The 20,388-nt window shown below is 48.5% G+C and overlaps 1 protein-coding gene across 6 annotated transcripts in view; it reads right to left on the minus strand.

Moving 5' to 3' along the window:
* Positions 1-61: 61 nt before the first annotated feature.
* Positions 62-20,388, minus strand: part of ADCY10 (adenylate cyclase 10) — a 76,677-nt gene continuing 56,350 nt past the window's right edge. For all 6 annotated transcript variants that reach the window (XM_045049448.1, XM_045049451.1, XM_045049450.1 and 3 more), the window contains 10 exons: positions 19,469-19,576; positions 18,846-19,021; positions 16,203-16,359; positions 11,616-11,820; positions 11,440-11,536; positions 9,538-9,653; positions 8,475-8,592; positions 6,163-6,358; positions 1,350-1,538; positions 62-581 (listed from right to left, as the gene is read on the minus strand). In XM_045049448.1, the coding sequence (XP_044905383.1) occupies positions 420-581; positions 1,350-1,538; positions 6,163-6,358; positions 8,475-8,592; positions 9,538-9,653; positions 11,440-11,536; positions 11,616-11,820; positions 16,203-16,359; positions 18,846-19,021; positions 19,469-19,576 (1,524 nt within the window). In that variant the 3' untranslated portion in view covers positions 62-419. The remainder of the gene's footprint in view (positions 582-1,349; positions 1,539-6,162; positions 6,359-8,474; positions 8,593-9,537; positions 9,654-11,439; positions 11,537-11,615; positions 11,821-16,202; positions 16,360-18,845; positions 19,022-19,468; positions 19,577-20,388) is intronic.

Raw genomic sequence — 20,388 nt, forward strand, 5'->3', positions numbered from 1 at the left:
TGAAAAGCATTTGCCATTTGCCATACCGTGCGACATACAAAAGATGGGACGACTGGACACGTAAAAATAAACATTTTCAGTTTAATAGAGTAACTAGAAATGTGTCTGTCGCTGCATGAACCATTTTGATCTTCATATTTTTCCACAGGACACACATTTTGCCTGGGCTGAAATGAACAGGTCGAGTTGAAAAATGAAAGGCAGGTACAGTGTGGGAGTTTGGGAGAAAGTAAGCATGAGGCCGCTGACCCTTTCTGACCCTCCAGAAAAAGAAAGAAGAACCCGGAGCGTCTGCCTCGGTGTCTGGAATGGAAGAGAATACGCAGGAACCTGGAGGGTGCTGGTTCCAGAGAAAGGTTAATAATGGATCATCCAAGAGAGGGAGCCTTCCTGAAATCTTTGTTCTTTTTCACGAAAGGTTAGAAAGGATTGTCCAGGATATTAACTCTCATCAGGAATTTGTTTTTTTGAATATCTTGCATGTTCACCTTGCCCGATACAATTTTTTCCCAGGAGGGGAGATTCGAGACTGTTTGAAGCCATTGGTCGTCCATTAACTCGGAGTCTGAGTACCACCATTCCTGAGAGGACAGAATGGGTGAAGAATTAATCAGCGCTCCCCGACTTACGTGACCAAGCCTGGTCTGATACCAGAACTGGTCCAGGGTCCTTGAACTTTTTTTTAATGTTTATTTACTTATTTTCAGAGAGAGAGAGAGAGAAAATGCATGTGCACATGGGGGAGGGGCAGAGAGAGAATCCCAGCGGGCTCCGTGCTCCCACAGACTGTGAGATCATGACCTGAGCCAAAATCAAGAGTCAGACGCTCAACCGACTCGGCCACTCGGGCGCCCCCAGGTCCTTGTGCTTTTAAACCACATGAACCCCCAGACAAATGATGAATTTTGCCCCCCAGACTAGGCTACTGACACGTGACTCTAAATAAACACATGGAAGTATAGGCCCATTCGCTTATTCAACAAGTGCTGAGTACAAGGCGCTGGGCTGGATGCTACGCGTGATGTTCGCCTTCGAAGAGTTCACGTTCTCAAGGGGAGGAGAGACCTGCGTAGCAACATTAACACCAAGTGGAAAGCGGTGAGGGCTGCCGAGAAGGGGCGGAGATCTTGCCAAAGCAGATTTGAACGCGAGGGAGGTTCCATGGGAGCTCCAAGGGGACGAGGAGGCACACACACCTGAGCTACGGATCTATCGCCCCTTTTAGGAAGAGTCCAGAAAGGCCCGTGATGGCCTTCGGTGCTTGGGGAAAGCTAACGAGTTGGTAGGCTTCTGGGGCTTCCTTGGAAGGGTGGGCATCCCCACGCCACCTGCTGGCCGGTGGTACGTACTTTGCTCATGTTCAGCCAGCATTTCTCCAGCACATTCCCCTGTGTTTCAGAGAGCCGTAAGGCTGTGTTCAGGAACAGGTCACAGTTCTGGCCGTCTCCCATGAGTATACAGACGTAGGCCATCAGGTGGTAAAGCCTCGGGTAGAAAACAGGGCCAGTGGTATTCTGGGTCACCAGGCTCTCCAAGTTCTAAAGGAAAAACAGCATATCAGAATCAGAAAGGGTCCTTGGCCGCAACGATTTTTTTCTCCACGGATGATGTGGGAACGTTTCAACGATTGAAGCAATCAAATGAAAAAGCGTATTGCAGAGACATTACACAGGATGTAGTGGACACAAAGTGACACGCGTCAAGTGGGGTAGCTTCAGCGTTCTACCCAGACCAAGCATGTGATATGGGTGGGCTCACTAACCCTTTTCGGCAAGCGCTTTTTTTTTTTTTAAGTACCTTTTCTTTTCTTTTTTTTTTTTAAATTTTTTTTTTCAACGTTTATTTATTTTTGGGACAGAGGGAGACAGAGCATGAACGGGGGAGGGGCAGAGAGAGAGGGAGACACAGAATCAGAAACAGGCTCCAGGCTCTGAGCCATCAGCCCAGAGCCTGATGCGGGGCTCGAACTCCCGGACCGCGAGATCGTGACCTGGCTGAAGTCGGACGCTCAACCGACTGCGCCACCCAGGCGCCCCACCTTTTCTTTTTATTACCAAAGCAATATGTTACTGTTCAGAATTTAGGGGGGAAAAATGGAAGAAAAAAAAGAATCACCCATAAGCTTAGCACCCGGAAAGAAATATTTTTAACATTTAGGCACATGCTTTCCCACTTCTCTCTCTCTGTCTCTCTGTCTCTCTCTCTCACACACACACACACACACACACACACACATCATACCCCCATTTGGGATCATACTAATCACATAGTATGGCAACTTTTTTTCTCATTTAGCATCACATGATAAACATTTTCCAGTGACATGATTCTTTTACATCAGAGCTCACAAATTCAAATGCTGACAAGGGTCAGGCAAGGAACATGAAGAAGCAGGCTGGCTATAGCATGATAAGAGCAGAGGGGATTATGTCATGCTAGAGATGTGCCCTATACAAGTGTCACCTCTCAATGCCGGCCAACAGCTGTCCTTTAGGCATGTAGGCTTGGAGTCACCAGATACTCCAATTTTTAAAAGAAGAGTCAGAAATTCAGAATTTTTACGTAAAATATCCCAATGTTTAAATGTACCATTTCTGACTTAACCAAACTTTAAAAAAATTTTTTTGTTAATGTTTTTATTTATTTTTGAGATACAGAGCATGAGTGGGAGAGAGGCAGAGGGACAGAGAGACACAGAATCCGAAACAGGCTCCAGGCTCTGAGCCATCAGCACAGAGCCTGATGCGGGGCTCAAACTCACAAACCGCGAGATCATAACCTGAGCCGAAGTCAGACACTTAACCGACTGAGCCACCCAGGCACCCCACCAATCTTCTTTCTGAAGTGCATATAGTTTTCATTTTCTCCCTAGTTTTTTACTGCTATAAACCTGAGATCAACATCTTTGTAGACAAATTTTTGTTTGTTGTCTTGATTATTTCCGTAGGATAATTCCCAGGAAGAGAATTAACCAACGTGCATAGTTTAAAGATATTTTGCCAGAACGCGCTCTGGAAAGTTTATGGGAGTCTTTCAGAGTAGGAGTCTGTCTTCTCACGTGTCTTTGCTAATCTGATGCTCAGCGAAACAATGTTCTATTGTTTTGTTGCTTTTATTTCAATATGATAGACACGGGATCAAAACGTTGGGTTTTCCTGACTGACCTCTTAACACGTCTATTTAGTCTATCAATTATTTATCTAAGAAATGCTCACCTGCTGCGAACAAGGCATCATTCTGTGTGCCGTGGGAGATACACGCAAGTTTGTGCTTCATTCATTCGTGTTCCTGTGTTGTCTCCGCTCCCTCCACCACCCCCCCCACCTCCTTTTCAAAGTCAAATAAATCACAAACTTCTTGAGCACAAGGACCGTGTTTTTCTCATCTTTATTGAACCCGGTAAGTATTGTATTTTTCACCTGTACTGTCTTTGGGATAGAGGAGTTTTATAACTTTACTATTCACTAAATAAAGACGTGCTTTCTTTTCATCATCTGCTAGTTTATCTACCTGGGCTTTCATATGTCAGACTGGCCAAAAGTGGCCCCCTTTATTAGTATTCGATCAATATTTGAAAGTGATAGTGACAGGGACGCCTGGGTGGCTCAGTCAGTTAAGCGTCCAACTCTTGATTTCGGTTCAGGGCATGATCTCACGGTCGTAAGATCGAGCCCCACGCTCGGCGCGGAGCCTGGTTGAGATTCTCATGAGTCATTTTCTCAACTCCAGACACTCTATCAAATCACATGAAGTTACAGAAGACATAGTAATTCCGTAAATAATACATAATACAGAATAATCACATAAAGCAAGATAATGTTTTAGGTAACCAAGCGACTCCATACCCTGAATGGAAGCCAGCAGAATGCTTTATGTAACAGAAATACAAATACATGCTCTGTATCCAAAGAGAACGTCCCTCTAAGCAGAGGTGACAATGACCTTTTAAGTATTTCAGGCAGGGATCGGTAAGCAGTGTGAACAAATTGCAGGAGGAGACCCCGGGGCCTGGGTATCGTAGGACAGTGGTGAGCACAGCTCCTACGTGGGCAGATCGAAGACTTCCTCCTAACAACGCCCTGAGGATTAAATGAGCTACTTGTACTTCAAGACGCCTTGAAGTCCCAGGATGTCTTGCTTTGACAAATTGTGACATCTCTGAAACAGAGACATTCCTAAATTTTCAGCCTCTGGATTCTGCTCACAACCTTAAGGAATCTGCAAGCACATATCTTCCGAGATCTCTAGGGAAGATCCCTACCCAGAGGTAGTTTGGTCAGCATCCTGATTTTAAAGCCTTCTAAGACCCTAAGCAGAGAACCCGTCAAGCCTGTCCAGACTTCTGACCTGCCCACGTGTGCGATGAGAGGTTTGTGTGATTTCAGCTCTTAGGTTTGTGGTAACTGGGGGCCCGGCAATGGAAAACTAATACACATGGGCTTAGTTTTGAAGAGGACAAGGCAAAACATTGTCAAGTCGACAGGAGATTTGGCCCTTCTTCCCTTGGAGGGTTTGCCCAGCCTAGACTGTAAACTCCGAGAGGCGGGTACCGGGTGTGAGTTGCTCCCCCTCACACCCCAGCGCCTAGTATCTGGTGGTTACTGCATATCAGGCAGGAGGCCAGTGTTATTTATTTATGTGTTTTTGCACTCAGCACACGTTTGTTCGGTGAGCGGAAGATACGCACGTCCTGTAATGCTTATACTGAAGTGTCTGAAAATGCATTTTAAAAGTTTTTGTTTTTGTTTTTTTAAGAAGTTAACATGAGGGGCGCCTGGGTGGCGCAGTCGGTTAAGCGTCCGACTTCAGCCAGGTCACGATCTCGCGGTCCGTGAGTTCGAGCCCCGCGTCAGGCTCTGGGCTGATGGCTCAGAGCCTGGAGCCTGTTTCCGATTCTGTGTCTCCCTCTCTCTCTGCCCCTCCCCCGTTCATGCTCTGTCTCTCTCTGTCCCAAAAATAAATAAACGTTGAAAAAAAAATTAAAAAAAAAAAAAAAAGAAGAAGTTAACATGAGCCTGGGTGGCTCAGTCGGTTAAGCATCCGACTTTGGCTCATGTCATGATCTCACAGTCCATGAGTTCGAGCCCCGCGTTGGGCTCTGTGCCGACAGCTTAGAGCCTGGAGCCTGCTTTGGATTCTTTGTTACCCCGCCATCTCTCTGCCCCCCCGCCCCGACTCGTGCTCTGTCCTGTTCTGTCTTTCAAAAGTAAATAAGTGTAAAAAAAAAAAAAAAAGAAGTTAACTTAGGGGCACCTGGGTGGCTCAGTCGGTTGAGCGTCCAACTTCAGCTCAGGTCCTGAGCCTGGAGCCTGCTTCATTCAGATTCTGTGTCGCCTTCTCTCTCTGCCCTTCCCCCACTCACACTCTGTCTCTCTCAAGAATAAACATTAAAAAATTTAAAAAAAAAGTTAACTTAAAAGACACATTCAGGATCGGCTGAATATTTTTAATTTCCATGTGCAAAGACTTAACCTCCCAAGATGTTTATCATAATAACTGCCGTAAAATACTACGAAAAAATTCTATCCAAGGACAGTTTGGCAATATCATCTAACAAGATCTAGGAGACTTTATAAGATAAAATACTATGCTTCCTTTTAACTCGTGGTGTAGAAAACAATTTAATGACAGGAAGTTATTCACAATATATTTTATTTGATAGCATGTTTTAAAAATGGAAATGTGCGCACGTGCACACACAGAGAAAAGACTTGAAAAGTGATGTCTCTCTTTGTAAAAAGTGGTTACCTCTGAGTAGTAAGGTTGTGAGCAATTTGTATTTCCTTCCAATCTGGGGGGAAGAAGTTACCTTAAAAAACTGTACTATAAACATAGAAATTCTGGGGCGCCTGGGTGGCTCAGTCGGTTAAGCGTCCGACTTCGGCTCAGGTCCTGATCTCGAACTCTTCGTGAGTTCGAGCCCCGCATCAGGCTCTGTGCTAATGTCTCAGAGCCTGGAGCCTGCTTCAGATTCTGTGTCTCCCTCTCTCTCTGCCCCTCCCCTGCTCATGCTCTATCTCTCTCTCTTTCTCAAAAACAAGTAAACATTAAAAAAGAATTTTTTAAATAAATATATAAATTCTGGAATCAGAGAAAATAATTTGCACAAGAAGGTAGACAGAAATCCACTTACGGAGTGGTTTATCCTGGAAACTGGCTCACCTTGAGCAGCTCGACTCCACTGTCCTGAGCGTTCTCAGACTGCCCCTCAATCTGCTTTTGAAGGTAGAGGACTTGCCCTTCCATGTACCTACTGATGCCTTCATAGTAAAGAGCTGTTGGGGTTCTTCTTGGCACTAGGTTTTTAGCTCTACTGGAAAAGATGTGAAAGTTGTCCCATTCCTGAAGCCTGGCATACCTGCGCCAGCACAGAAGAAGAAGACAAATCAGTATCGCCCTTGGAATGTTCTGAAATGGGTCCCCCTGCAGGCCCAGCTCCCGGGACCTGGGCCTGGAGCCCACCGCCTGCTCCCCAGGAGAAACGATGTGCTATGGAACAGGGCAAGAAGAGAATGTGTGGGTGGTTCGTGATGAAGAGACTCCTCGGGAACCCTCGGCTAATATTAGCAAGCACTTAACTCTTTGGACTCTAAAAGGATCATCAAACACTTGGAGCTATGAATTCTAGAGCTTGAAGACATTGCTCCAGTTCCAGAGAGAGATGGCCTAGGCCAGTACTACTCAAAGTGTGGGCCACCGACTGGGAACATCCGTGTCACCTGGATGCTGCTTAGAAATGCAGGCTCGCTGGTCCAGCCCCCATCTGCTGAATCACTCTGGGGACTGGGACGAGGCCAGGAATCCATTAACAAGTGTTAACAAGCTTTCCAGGTGACTCCTGTGCCCACTAACGTGTGACAAGCACAGGCCTAGGCCACAGCTGTTGAAAGAAAGTAGAATAAGAAACTAGGATGACTTTCAGACTTTAGATTCCTTGGATTTTTAATTCACCCGGGCGAGTTCATTGGACTTTGAACTTTAATTTCTTTGGACTCTTACTGGTAAGGGCAATTAATTTTTAGATTTTAATGTCTCCCAAGGAATTTCGGAATAGATTTCTTTTCAAATTTGCAACTGCTCTAGTCTGGGCGCTTTAGACAGGAATGTCCTCAGATGCCCATTTCACTCATCACAGAGTCCAAATAAATACTGGACACCGTGGCTGCACGTAGCACGTTGGGAGTGGCTGCGGAAGTCATTTGATGAATGTTCTGGAGCCTTGCTGTTGATCTACTTCTTTGAAGGTACGACCATAGCTGCAGGTTTACGGAGTTGAAAACCTAATGAGTGGGGGCGCCTGGGTGGCTCAGTCGGCTAAGCGTCCGACTTCAGCTCAGGTCACGATCTCGCGGTCCACGAGTTCGAGCCCCGCGTCGGACTCTGGGCTGATGGCTCAGAGCCTGGAGCCTGCTTCCAATTCTGTCTCCCTCTCTCTCTGCCCCTCCCCCGTTCAGGCTCTGTCTCTCTCTGTCTCAGGAATAAATAAACGTTAAAAAAAAAATTAAAAAAAGAAAAAAAAGAAAAGAAAACCTAATGAGTGAAAGGCGTTCAGCCACAGTTGTGGTCAGGAGGTGGCAGCAGTGTAGGAGGTAGGCAGGTGTGGCTTGGCACCCGGCCCTCCCCATCCTGAGGGGCAGTGAGGCCCGCGTAAAGGAGCTTTGTGTGGCGCTTCTCTCTGCCACAGGGTGGAAAGCTCTTGATGGGGGAGAACTGCCGCTTTCCAGAACTGCCTCCTGCTGAGTGGGCAAGTCTAATCCTGGGCTCCAACATTAGGAAGCCCACCGGCCTGCAGATACCTGCAGACATAAGCCACATCCTCCAACATCCGTTCTATCAACGTTTTCCAATATAATTCCATCTGTGGGGGGGCGGGGGGTGTGCGCAGGTGGCGCTATTTTTTTTTAAGGTTTATTTATTTATTTATTTATTTATTTATTTTTGAGAGAGGGGGGTACACAGCAAGCTGGGGAGGGGCCGAGAGAGAGGGAGACCGAATCCCCAGCAGGTTCCGCGCAGTCAGCACGGAGCCCGATGCGGGGCTCGAACTCACACACTGGGAGATCACGCCTGAGGCGGAACCAAGAGTGGAGGCTTAACTGACTAAGCCCCCCAGGCGCCCCACAAATGGTGCTATTTATCAGTCTCCCTCGCACCCCACCACTCCTCAGTAGCAAGTACTCTTTTCCTCTCTGTATTACCACGCCATGGTGCGTAGGTAATAAAGGCGTGTGGCACTGACTACAGCCGTGGCGGCCTTGCTTAAGGGCAAGATGATCCCCAAGGGGCCTTTCAGTGTAAATCCACCCCGAGGCCTTCAATGCCTTCAATCTCTCAGGTACAACAAAGTATAAATTCTTTTCTTTCATTTCTGTGTGCATGTGTGCGTGTGTGCGTGTGTGTGTGTGTTAATCTCCCCTTCTTCAGGAGTCAACATTTTTCAAACTGGGAGTTTAGTGAGTGCAACACGTTGTTACCAGATAGCTATACTCGAGTAAAGTCCCAGGAGGATTCCACTTTGGAATTTGAGGATTCTGTTGTCTTCATTTTGGTATATGAATTCCAAACATTCTTCAAATGTCTTATAAACAAAGCCTAAAAAAAAAAAAAAAACAGAGAGAAACAGGAGAGCTTTGCTGGTGGGCGGGGGTGGTCCTGTTCTGGCCTAGTAGCTTCCAGGAGACGTCCCCACAGTGGGGAGAGGCCTTAATCTCTGTTTATGAATCCAGACGGTCCAGTGGATTGCAACAACCTTGTGACCACACTGCCCGCCCCGCCCCTGCCACGCTTCCCTTGCTGGCAGCAACATCCACAGCCCTTTTCAAAATCCCATGGTGATGGAGGCGCCTGGGTGGCTTATTTGGTTGAACGTCCAACTTTCTGGCTCAGGGCACGATCTCACAGCTCGTGAGTTGGAGCCCCGCGTCGGGCTCTGTGCCGACACCTCAGAGCCTAGAGCCTGCTTGGGATTCTGTGTCTCCCCCTCCCTCCCCTGCTCACTCTCTGTGTGTCTCTCTCTCTCTCAAAAATAAACATTTAAAAAAAAAATCCCTTTTGATTTAAAAAATCCCGTGTGGGGGAACGAATGCCCAGGCCGACCCCTCTGGTTTACTGTGGACACTGAGGGCTGCCTCGTCGGTGGAGCTCCTTTTCCGAATCTCCGAGCAGATACCGGTGCCCGGATCCATTGGCAATCCAACGCTTCCTCGTAAAGCGTGAAGTCTGTCCGTATATTCTGCTAACAAGTACTCTAGTAAGACACTGTCACTACCACTTGCGTGTAAAGTGATCTGATGCTAAACTGGCTGCTTACACCCGTCAGGTTCTTCTGGGCCAAATTCTCCTCCTTGCTGGTCCTTCACAACCCTTCCACCTTCCAGATGGCTCCTAGCTCTTCCACCAGCCTCTCCCCTTCCCCGTCCGATAGGTCTTGCCAGCCGGAATCCTAGTGGGCTCGAGACCCCAGCCCCGAGAGCGGCCACGCCACACTAACACGCGTGTTAAACCCCAATTTCTTGTAAATTCCAAAGCCACGCTCACCGGAATAAAGCATGAGGTCCAGGCAGACGAAATAGAAAAAGGCCTTGCTGAAGATGTGCTCTTCTGATATAGAAAGGTCCCACAGCCACCCCAGCACTTGGATCAATTGTTTGTTTCTGTGGCAAAGGAAGGTGGTAAAGATTAGGAGGTGCTGGGGAGGAGAGGATGGAGTTTAGCCCTGGGCTCGGCTTCATCCTGCAAGCAATCCCGGACCAAATGCGGCCCTTTTGCAAATTTCAAAGCCACTCCCAAATCGCAAATTGGCTCTTGGCTCAAACCGTTGTCACGGACCCCTGTGTCAGGGCCACCAGAGTCAGGCCAAGTTGGCTGGAGCCTCCGGTCCTGGTTGCCCTTCTCTGGGCTTCTGCCTCCCCTGTGAGACTCCTCCCTTTCACTCCACCTGGCCGCCTGACTCCCATACCGGGGGAAGACAGTAAACAGACTAGGGATGATGTACACACAGCGGGGGCCTGGCTGGTTCAGCGGGTGGAACGTGGGACTCACGATCTCAGGGTTGGGAATTCGAGCCCTACACTGGATGCAGAGATTATTTTTAAAAATAATAAAATCTTACTCAACACGTCTCCGGAGGCAAGGGAAACAGAAGCAAAAATGAACTACCGGGTCCTCATCAAAATGAAAAGCTTCTGCACAGCCAAGGAAACAATCAGCAAAACTAAAAGGCAACCGACGGAATGGGAGAAGATATTTGCCAACGACATATCGGATAAAGGGTTAGGGTCCAAAATCTATAGAGAATTTATGAAACCCAACGCCCAAAGAACAAATAACCCAGTGAAGAAATGGGCAAAAGACATGAATAGACACTTCTCCAAAGAAGACATCCAGATGGCCAACCGACACATGAAAAAATGCTCAACATCCTCATCATCAGGGAAATACAAATCAAAACCACAATGAGATACCACCTCACACCTGTCAGAATGGCTAGCATGAACAACTCAGGCAACAACAGATGTGGGCGAGGATGCAGAGAAAGAGGGTCTCTTTTGCATTGTTGGTGGGAATGCAAACTGGTGCAGCCGCTCTGGAAAACAGTGTGGAGGTTCCTCAAAAAATTGCTGGTCCTCCGACCCAGCAATTGCACTACTAGGCATCTATCCAAGGGATACAGGTGTGCTGTTTCGAAGGGACACAGGCACCCCCATGTTTATAGCAGCACTATCAACAATAGCCAAAGTATGGAAAGAGCCCAAATGTTCATCGATGGATGAATGGATAAAGAAGATGTGGTGTATGTATATATATATATATATGTATATATATATATATATATATATATATATATATATATATATACACACACTATGGAGTATTACTCGGCGATCAAAAAGAATGAAATCTTGCCATTTGCAACTACGTGGATGGAACTGGAGGGTATGATGCTAAGTGAAATGAGTCAGAGAAAGACAAAAATCCCATGCCTTCACTCATATGAGGACTTGAAGAGACAAAACAGATGAACATAAGGGAAGGGAAACAAAAAGAATATAAACACAGGGAGGGGGACAAAACAGAAGAGACTCATAAATATGGAGGACAAACGGAGGGTTGCTGGAGGGGTGGGGGGAGGGGGGAGGGGCTAAATGGGTCAGAGGCCCCAAGGAATCTACTCCTGAAATCATTGTTGCACTAGATGCTAACTAATTTGGATGTCAATTTAAAAAAATAAAAATAAATAAATAAAATGAAAATAATAAAATCTTACAAAGAAAATGCCGTGCAAAAGAGCAGTGGTATCCCAAAGTCTATGATCATCAGTCACATCTTACCGTAAATCCTGCTCCCTTGCCAGCCAATGGCCAGGCTAAAGTGAACCCCGGATGCCCAATTCCTATGGCTTCCTCCCTCTAATTTTGGGAAATGCTTTCGGCTAAATACCTGTTTTTCAAGAAGAGAGATTTACTAAGCCAGCAGAGGACCATATACTGCCTGTTAGGATTTCGGAGCAGTGCCCACATCTTCTGGGCTCGAGAGCCTGGGAAGAAAGCAATTCCAGGATATTTCAGGATGTGACTTGGTATCTGCATGGCCCTTCTCACCCAGACAACCCTTACCTAAGTCAATGGCCAAGTCCAAGTGACCCATTAAAAGCTTGGTGTAGCCCAGTTTATCAGCCACATGTGACACGATTTCAATGCCCTCGCCTTTCAGGGGGAGGTTGAAGATCTGTTCCATGGCCATGATTTCATATTTGTACCACACGTCCTGGTAGCCGGCCAGCTGGTGGTGCAGTGAATAATCCAGGTAGGCCTTAATGATCTGAAATGGCAGAAGTGGAGAAGAGAGGTGACACCCAGATGGCACCCAAAGCAGGAAGCCCAGGGACACCACCCGGCGTGGGCCGGTACACGTGTGTTTACTAAGCTTGAGAATGGAGCCGGTCATTTGGCCAACGCACGGGCTTTGGTGCAGAAATTAAACTGGGTCTCTGTGCCCTTTTTACTGGGTCATCCGGGACAAGCTCGAGGGCTCCCTTGGCCCCAGGGTCCTTAAGCAAAATAGAAGAATTTCAGTTTTTGTGAAAAATAAAAGCCGTAGCTTATATATGTGGATATAAGACTGCAAAGCACAAAGCCTGGAAGGGTTCACTCTGAGGTGCACACAGTAGTTACCTATTTGGGGAGGAGATCTGAGGGACAGGAGGGACTTTCCTTTTGACTTTATACGTTTCTGTGACCTTTTAATTTGTGAGAACAAGTACCCGTCCTTCTGTTGTTTAACAAAAAAAGAAAGGGGGGTTGGCTTTGTTTGCATGTAAAAAGAGGAAAGAGTAGTCGTAAACTGAGTTTTGAGACTCAGGAGAAGTTGGTTACTCTATAAACAACTCTTTTCAGTGGTAAAGTTGCACCAGGACATGAACGCCTAGGGACAGGTGAAAAGAAAGTTCCTGCTAAAGAAGCATCCCTGATTAGAAGCGCCAGGTACGGAGGGCAGTCAGTGGGGAGGCATTTAGGAAAAAGGGGCTTTGGGGGCACCTGGGTGGCGTTGTCAGTTAAGTGACGGACTCTTGATCTCAGCTCAGGTCATGGTCTCACAGTTCATGAGTTCAAGCCCCACCTTGGGCTCTGGGCTGATGGCACGCAGCCTGCTTGGAATTCTTTGTCTCTCCTTCTCTCTGCCCTTTCCCCCCTTGCGCCCAGGCTCTCGCTCTCTCTCTCTCAAAGTAAATAAACTTAAAAATAAATAGGAAAAAGGGACTTTTTCCTAGAATTCGTCAAATCCCGCAAAATTCGCAGCCCACAAATTCGGTGCTGCGGGCAGTTCTGTGGGCACCTGTTAAACCACAAGTCAACCTGTGGGAGTTCCTGTGCTCCTGATCCGTGTTTCAGATGGCGCCACCAGAAGGGCAGGGCAGCCGGAAGCCGTGGAGAGGAGAGGACTGCAGGGCGAAGGAGATGTCCAACGCTGTGGCAGAGCCCAGGACTTCTTGGATTCGGACCAAGAGCATGGCGTCCGACTGTTTCATTTTGTCGGGAAAACAGAAAGCTTGGTGGTTATGTGGCTTGGCAGTGGTCACGCCACAGATAGGTAAAGTTCTGGAAACCACTCTCTCGGGACTCATTCTAGCTCTTTCTGTTATCCGACACCGAGTGCCTCATCTGCTCTGGAGCACCCAGAGGCTGCTCTGCCCTCTGTCACGGCCACCTTGTTGGCACAGAGCCCAAGGTGGGGCTTGAACCCGTGAACTGTGAGACCATGACCCGGGCTTGAACCCGTGAACTGTGAGTCCATGACCTGAGCTGAGATCAAGCCTCTTTCGATTCACTTTCCGATTTTGGCTTTTCCGCTGTCGTCTCCTGTCCTCCAATGCCACCGCGTTTTTTTTTTTTTTTTTAATTTTTTTTTTCAATGTTTTTATTTATTTTTGGGACAGAGAGAGACAGAGCATGAACGGGGGAGGGGCAGAGAGAGAGGGAGACACAGAATCGGAAACAGGCTCCAGGCTCCGAGCCATCAGCCCAGAGCCCGACGCGGGGCTCGAACTCACGGACCGCGAGATCGTGACCTGGCTGAAGTTGGACGCTTAACCGACTGAGCCACCCAGGCGCCCCTCCACCGCGTTTTTAAGAGACAGCCCCCAAGTATGGAGGGGAATCAAAGCATTTCATTCAGTAAATATTTGTTGAGCACCTACTATGTGCCAGGCACTATTACTGGGGCTCGGGATGTGGAAAAGATAAGCACAGAGACCGGGAAAGGTCGGGGGATGGGCGCTCAAAGCAGAGGAAATGTCCATTGCGAAGACCCTACAAGGGGATTGAACTTAATGTTTGAGGAGCCAAGAGAGTCTAACGTGGCTGGGTGTAGTGGCCCGGGAAGCCACAAGACGAGGACGGCATATAGGCAGAGGACTATATTTGATGGGCTTTATACATATTTATGTGCCCTGGTCTACCGAAAGGCAGATTCCTGGCCAGGAACTTAAGCTCCTCCAACATTTACAGTGCTACTTGACCATTTCCTTTAATTCTCGATAATTAATCGCCACAAGAGGAAGTTCTTGCCCCGGAAGAAACCTCGACTTGATGTACTTTTTATGAGGGAACCAGGTCATTTTCATTAGCGGAATTGGATTTAGCTTAATAATGTCTTGATCTTGTCCCTTGGAGTTTTCCTCATCTAATGGAAGATGTCCCAGTTCCTGACCTCGTAGGAGCCGAGGGCAGGCTGCCCCCAGACGGGCCACTTTGGCACGGACATTATTTTGATTAAGAGCAATCGAGGGGCGCCTGGGTGGCTCAGTCGGTTAAGCGTCGGACTTCGGCTCAGGTCACGATCTCGAGGTCCGTGAGTTCGAGCCCCGCGTCAGGCTCTGGGCTGATGGCTCAGAGCCTGGAGCCTGCTTCCGATTCTGTGTCTCCCTCTCTCTCTGCCTCTCCCCTGTTCATGCTCTGTCTCTCTCTGTCTCAAAAATAAACGTTAAATAAAAAAAGAGCAATCGAAACCCAGCAGACTCAGGAAATGCTTTTTTTTTTTTTTAGGCTTAAACAAATTTGTTTCATTTTTAAAATTGAAATATAATTAACATACGGCATTCTATTAGTTTCAAGGAAAAGCTCTTTATCTGCCCCCCAACTGCCTGCTTTACCCAACTTCGCGTGTGTGTGGATTCCCTGTACCTACACTATTGTATTTTATTTTCTCCCGTGAAACCGTCTCCTGGCAACTCGATTCTTAGTCCAGCTGGAAGGACCCTGAAGGGCAGAGGAAATTCCTCCTCCCGACAACTTAGACAGGCAGTTCTCCCAGTGTGATCCTGGGATCCCCGGAGGTCCCTGGAGACCACTTTAGGGAGTGCCCGGAAGTCAAAGCCAATATTTGCGTCAGGAAACATGGTGAAAGACTGAAACAGACAAACAACAAACTTGGTGGCTGTCCCGTCTAGCTGACTCGTGAAGGTTATCTCTGCTTCTCACTGTCTTTGGGCTATTTTACAACTCTGTATGAGGCAGAAGAAAACTGATAATAATGTAAATTATTCTCTTGCATAGACATGTAAGTATTCCGGGGAATATGTGTGATTATTGCCCCGTGACTGGGCTATTTTTGCATCCAGTCATAATTGAATTCTCCTTAGAACAAGTTGTAACATCTTACTAGCTCTCAGTAATTAAAGTGTTTAATAGAGTCTTTGATATGTGTTCTTTTTATGTATCTAAGAGTCATGATTTTATCTTTTAAAAAAAAATTATCTTTTAGGGGACACCTGGGTGGCTCAGTCAGTAAAGCGTCCAACTTTGGCTCGGGTCATGATCTCGCGGTTTGTGGGTTCGAGCCCTGCATGGGGCCCTCTCCTGTCAACGCAAAGCCTGCTTCAGATCCTCTGTCCCCTTCTCTCTGTCCCTCCCCTCCTCTCAAAAATAAAACTTTAAAAAATTATCCTTGGGGTGCCCGGGTGGCTCAGTGGGTTAAGCGTCCGACTTCAGCTCGGTTCATGATCTCACGGTTCACGGGTTCGAGCCCCACGTCGGGCTCCGCGCTGACAGCTCGGAGCCTGGAACCTGCTTCAGATTCAGTGTCTCCCTCTCTCTCTGCCTCTCCCCCACTCGCACTCTCTCTCTCTCTGTCTCTTGAAAATAAATACATGTTAAAATAAATTTTTAAAAAATTATCCTTTAACGTTTTCTTTTTTTTACCCTCTTTCTCTACCGGCATAGAGTGGCATTTTCCAGGGGCGACACCTGATGCTGGAACGGAGCGAAGGCAGAAGCAGGCTGAGCGCCCAGGTGCCTCCCGTGAAGCCAGAGGTTAAGATATTTGCAAAAATTTACTGCGTGCCACCCTTGTCACTAAATTTTTTTGTTGGGGAAAATTGTCTTTCAGTGGAAACATTACGGAGGTAAGAGCTTTAAAAGCCTTCTTTGAAACTATTTTATTACCTCCGTTTTCGTTGCTCACAATTTCGGTCGATGCAACCCGTAGACATAAACAGCTTCGCGGTCCCCGGTAATCGACTGAAAGCATCAAGTGACGCTGGGGGCCCAAGTGCTTGAGAACTACCGGCCTGGGCGAAACACGCCAGCCGGGAAGGCCTTGCGTGGGGACACCCCCATGGTTTTGAATCCCTGCCGGCTTCCGCCAGGACCCTCCCAAGGGAGACGCGGACATTGACAAAGCAGCCGCCACGAAGGCAGCCTTACCTGAAAATCGTCTTGGGTTTCCAGTGCGGTATTTACTTCCATCATAGCTGCCAGATGGCCGTAGTACTTGTAGTGAAAAAAGTAATTTAGGCTGTATATCTGCCACAGCAGGGAGAAGCAGGCGGTTTGCCTGTAAAGCTGCGCCAGCCTCCTCTTCCTGGAGACACACGAGGGGCAGAGAATACCGTCACCGGCGTGCTTGAGGGGAACGCCGGCCCAGCACCCCCGCTGCGGGGCTCGGGGGTCAAGACGTGGGCGTGAGTCCTTGCCCCCTTTGCAACGTGGTAAGGCGCAAGCACGCTCAGTTTTAGGGAGCACGTTTTCTCCACCACAGAACGGGGAGCGCGATGCCTCCTTTGTGATGATTGGTTAGGGTAATCGAGGTGAGTCGCTTTATCCCCAGGCAGGGCATTGCCACTTCAGTGAAGTTACTGAAAAAGCCCATTTACATCACTCATCACCGGTTGATTCCGATCACAGCCCCGCGGGAAAGGCAGACGTGATGAGCCCCATCTTATGTCAGCAGGTGAGACTCAGGCAGCCCAAGTGACTAACTCAGAGCCGCACGGCTAGAACGTGGTTGTGCCAGGACGCCAGCTCTGTCCACTTCCAGCCTGGCCGTTCTCGTGTGTCATTTCCTCCACTGAACATGACTCTCGGGAGCTGGCTGTCAGCTCGATGAAGGAAATGAGCATTTTTTTTTAACGATCACACTCTGCTATGGTCTGAATACATCTCCACCAAATTCGCAGGTTGAATTCTAACCCCCCGCAAAGTGACGGTGACAGTAGGTGGGCCCTTTGGGATGTAATTAGGTCATGCAGATGAGCCCTCATAAAAGGGGTCAGGGCTCTTATAAAAGAGGCTCCAGAGCTTTCCAGCCCCTTCCCACCATCTGAAGCTAAAAGAAGTCTGCGACCCTGAAGAGAACCCTCTCCCAACCATGCCGGCACTCCGGCCTCAGACTTCAGCAATAGATTTATGCTCTTTATAAGCCACCCAGTCGAAGCTATTTTGTTACAACAGCCTGAGCAGACTAAGACACATTCCAACAGTGGAATGGAACGTCATGAGAGGTGGTGAGCCTCCCGTGCTGGAGGTATTCAAGGGGAGGATGGATGACGACCTACAAAGAATGTTTGGGTTCGCAGTCTTGGCTTCGACAAGCCACTTAACTGATAATGTAGCCAACGATCCCCTTTATTTATGATAACGATGGGAACCTGAGCCAGTTGGCTGCAATATTAGTGATTTAACAAAACCAAGAAAACGAAATGTAATTAGAAATATTTATCCAGGGGCGCCTGGGTGGCGCAGTCGGTTAAGCGTCCGACTTCAGCCAGGTCACGATCTCGCGGTCTGTGAGTTCGAGCCCCGCGTCGGGCTCTGGGCTGATGGCTCGGAGCCTGGAGCCTGTTTCGGATTCTGTGTCTCCCTCTCTCTCTGCCCCTCCCCCGTTCATGCTCTGTCTCTCTCTGTCCCAAAAATAAAAGTTGAAAAAAAAAAAAAAGAAATATTTATCCACAAGCAGATTTTAAATAAAGACGAGAAAGGGGGAAGACAGAGATATCCTGGAGATTTTAAAGACGAATTCCAGGTACTTTCAATTTAGACATTGATGACGCTGATTCTGTGGTGGAAATTATTTTTTAAAGCCTCGGAAGAAACACGGACAGCATGGGACATTCATGACGGCCCTGGAAACTCTGGCATTCACATTGCTTCTTGTCCTCCTTTTTGAGGTCAGGACCTCTGGGGGGGCGGGGTTTGAAACGAACATCTCTGCAGATGTTTCACTCCCCCCCCCCCCTTTCCCTCGTGCAGGTCACTTCCTGCTCCTTTCACGCAAGTGGCTGTAAACTAGGCTTGTGAAAGTTAGGGAACGAAAGGGTGGGATGCCCGGTTCAATTTGCAATTCAAAACACATAATTTGTTTAGACTGCAAACGTCCTGAACATTTTCCGTGACGTATGTACACGAGAAAAGTGATTCTTTGTCCGTCTGAACTTCAAATTTAACTAGGCATTCTGTCCCCCTACTCAGTTTACCCCCCCACCATCATTATTTTTTTTTTATAGTTCTTTATAGGCAAAATTGACGTGCGTGGAAGTGTACAAATCTTAATGGTTTAATCTTGACTGATGGATACATCAGTCAACCCACATTGCAACCCCCCCCCCCCCCCCATTGCAACCCACATCCCTAACGGGATACACAGATGGGTGGCAGTTTGTCCTCTGCAGATGCCTTGGGCACCTGCTATTTTAGTTTTGGGCAGGGACAGTACCCAGGGCTGTACCTCCTGGATGGAAGAGGGCTTGTGACAGAGGCCCCGGGAGCTTGCAGCTTCCACAGAGGCACTGATGGGACCGAGTAGGGCAGGGCACTTGGCAAAGGGCTTCCTGGTGTTTCTGTCACTTGAATTCCCTTTCACAAAAGCTGCTGTGAAATATTCCAGGGCCACCCCGCCCTGTCCTGGGAGGCCCTCCCCCTACTGGCTCTGCCCGCACCAGTGAGCTAGGTCAGAGCCACCCGGCCTTCTGGCGCCCCCTAGAGGCCCAGGCATTGGGCGCTGATGGAGTATGTGCAGGTCTCTCCCTCTGCGGAGTGAGACCTTTGGCCGTTCCCAGCGCCTTCCCTTACCCTGGAGGTGCGCTCTCTTGGGCCTGTTGATTTAGGTAGTAAAAGTGTCTGTTTTTCTCAACATGGGTCTGGAGAAACAGGGAGATTAAGTTGTAAGGAAAGATTCGGTGGAGAAGCTTCAGGGCCTTCCGCAGCATTTTCTTGGCAAGCACCATCTGGCCCATGTTGAAACAGACCTGCAGGGGACAAGGGGAGGGGGGCGGGGGAGGAAGGAGAAAGAGCAGGGATCCTGGACTTCATCGGCAAGTTCCGACGACACGTATTTGGGGGATTCTTAACAAAAAGGCAAACTGAAGGCCCAGGAACAAAACCCGCCCTGGCCGAACCGTAAATGTTTACAAATGTATGCCTGGAAGGATGGCTGGCTGAGGGACCGGAGGTCTCATCGCGTCTTTGCTGTGCGTCATCGGCCGCCGAGAAAGTGTTCACCCGCCCCGGTCCGTTAAAAAAGCATTTCGTAAAGACGCCAACCACAAGGTCAAGGGAGACCTTGCTGGCAAGCGAGGGCGCGGAGGGGTGAGAAGCGCGAGGACCGGCCGGGAGGTACAGGGCTGACCTGTGCCGCTTCTCCGCAGCGCCCCAGGGACGAAGAACACGTGCTCGTGTTTCCAGTGGCTTCTTACCTCGCCTTTGAGGCTGTGAAAGGTGGCGGACTCAAAAGTGTGACTCCAGGACTTGTCTTTCTTGAGCGTCCTCAGCAGCCTCTCCCCCTCATTCAAATAGATGTAGGCCTGCAGCCGGCACAGGGACACAGAGGGGCGAGTCGGCGGGGTGGCCGCAGGGGCCCGCCGGCCAGCCTCTCCGGGGCCCCTCTTTGTCCCCGGGCTCACTCACTCCGAGGGATGAATCTGGGCGGCTTCCTCCGCTGAGTAATTCCATGGCCCGATTTCCAACAATGTACCCACCCCCTTCCCCCATGGCACCCCCCCCCCCCACATCCACAAGGAGCTGGTCTCTACCTTGGGAATGAGTTAGGACCCCCCCCCCCCCCCCCCGCCCCATCCTGTCCTTTGCCAGGGCCATCTTTGGAAGGGACGGGGAAGGCCCTGAGCAACAACCCCGACCACGTTTTAATTAAGCGTTCTATGACATCGTTAGAGGGGACAGCCTTGGTACCTGTGAGTGCCAAGTCAAGGGCACAGTTGAAGAGTAAAATAAAGGAAGGCAGTATTCTCAAGTCTCCTACAGCCAAAGGGGTTTGAATGGAAGGCAGGAGAGAGGCACACATGAGTTGGCCACCAGCCCTGGTCCTACCAGATGTTTTTTGATGGGAGAGAGGCTACCAATGGCACATTCTGGGTACCTTGTACCTGGGCTCTGCGTCCAGTCATTGCCTTTCTGACTATTCCTATTCCCTGCTGATTGAAAAGGGGGTATTGCACAGACTTGGCAAATTGGCTCCCCGGGCTACCTAAACCTTCACTTCCTGGGACTCACTGGCCATATCCCCCTTTTTTCTATGTATCTATGTATCTATGTATCTATCAAACATTATCATCATCATCTATCTACCTATCATCTATAAGTATATATAAAAATGCAT

The sequence above is a fragment of the Felis catus genome, chromosome F1 (assembly GCF_018350175.1).
Source record: "Felis catus isolate Fca126 chromosome F1, F.catus_Fca126_mat1.0, whole genome shotgun sequence".
NCBI classification, from domain to species: domain Eukaryota; kingdom Metazoa; phylum Chordata; class Mammalia; order Carnivora; family Felidae; genus Felis; species Felis catus.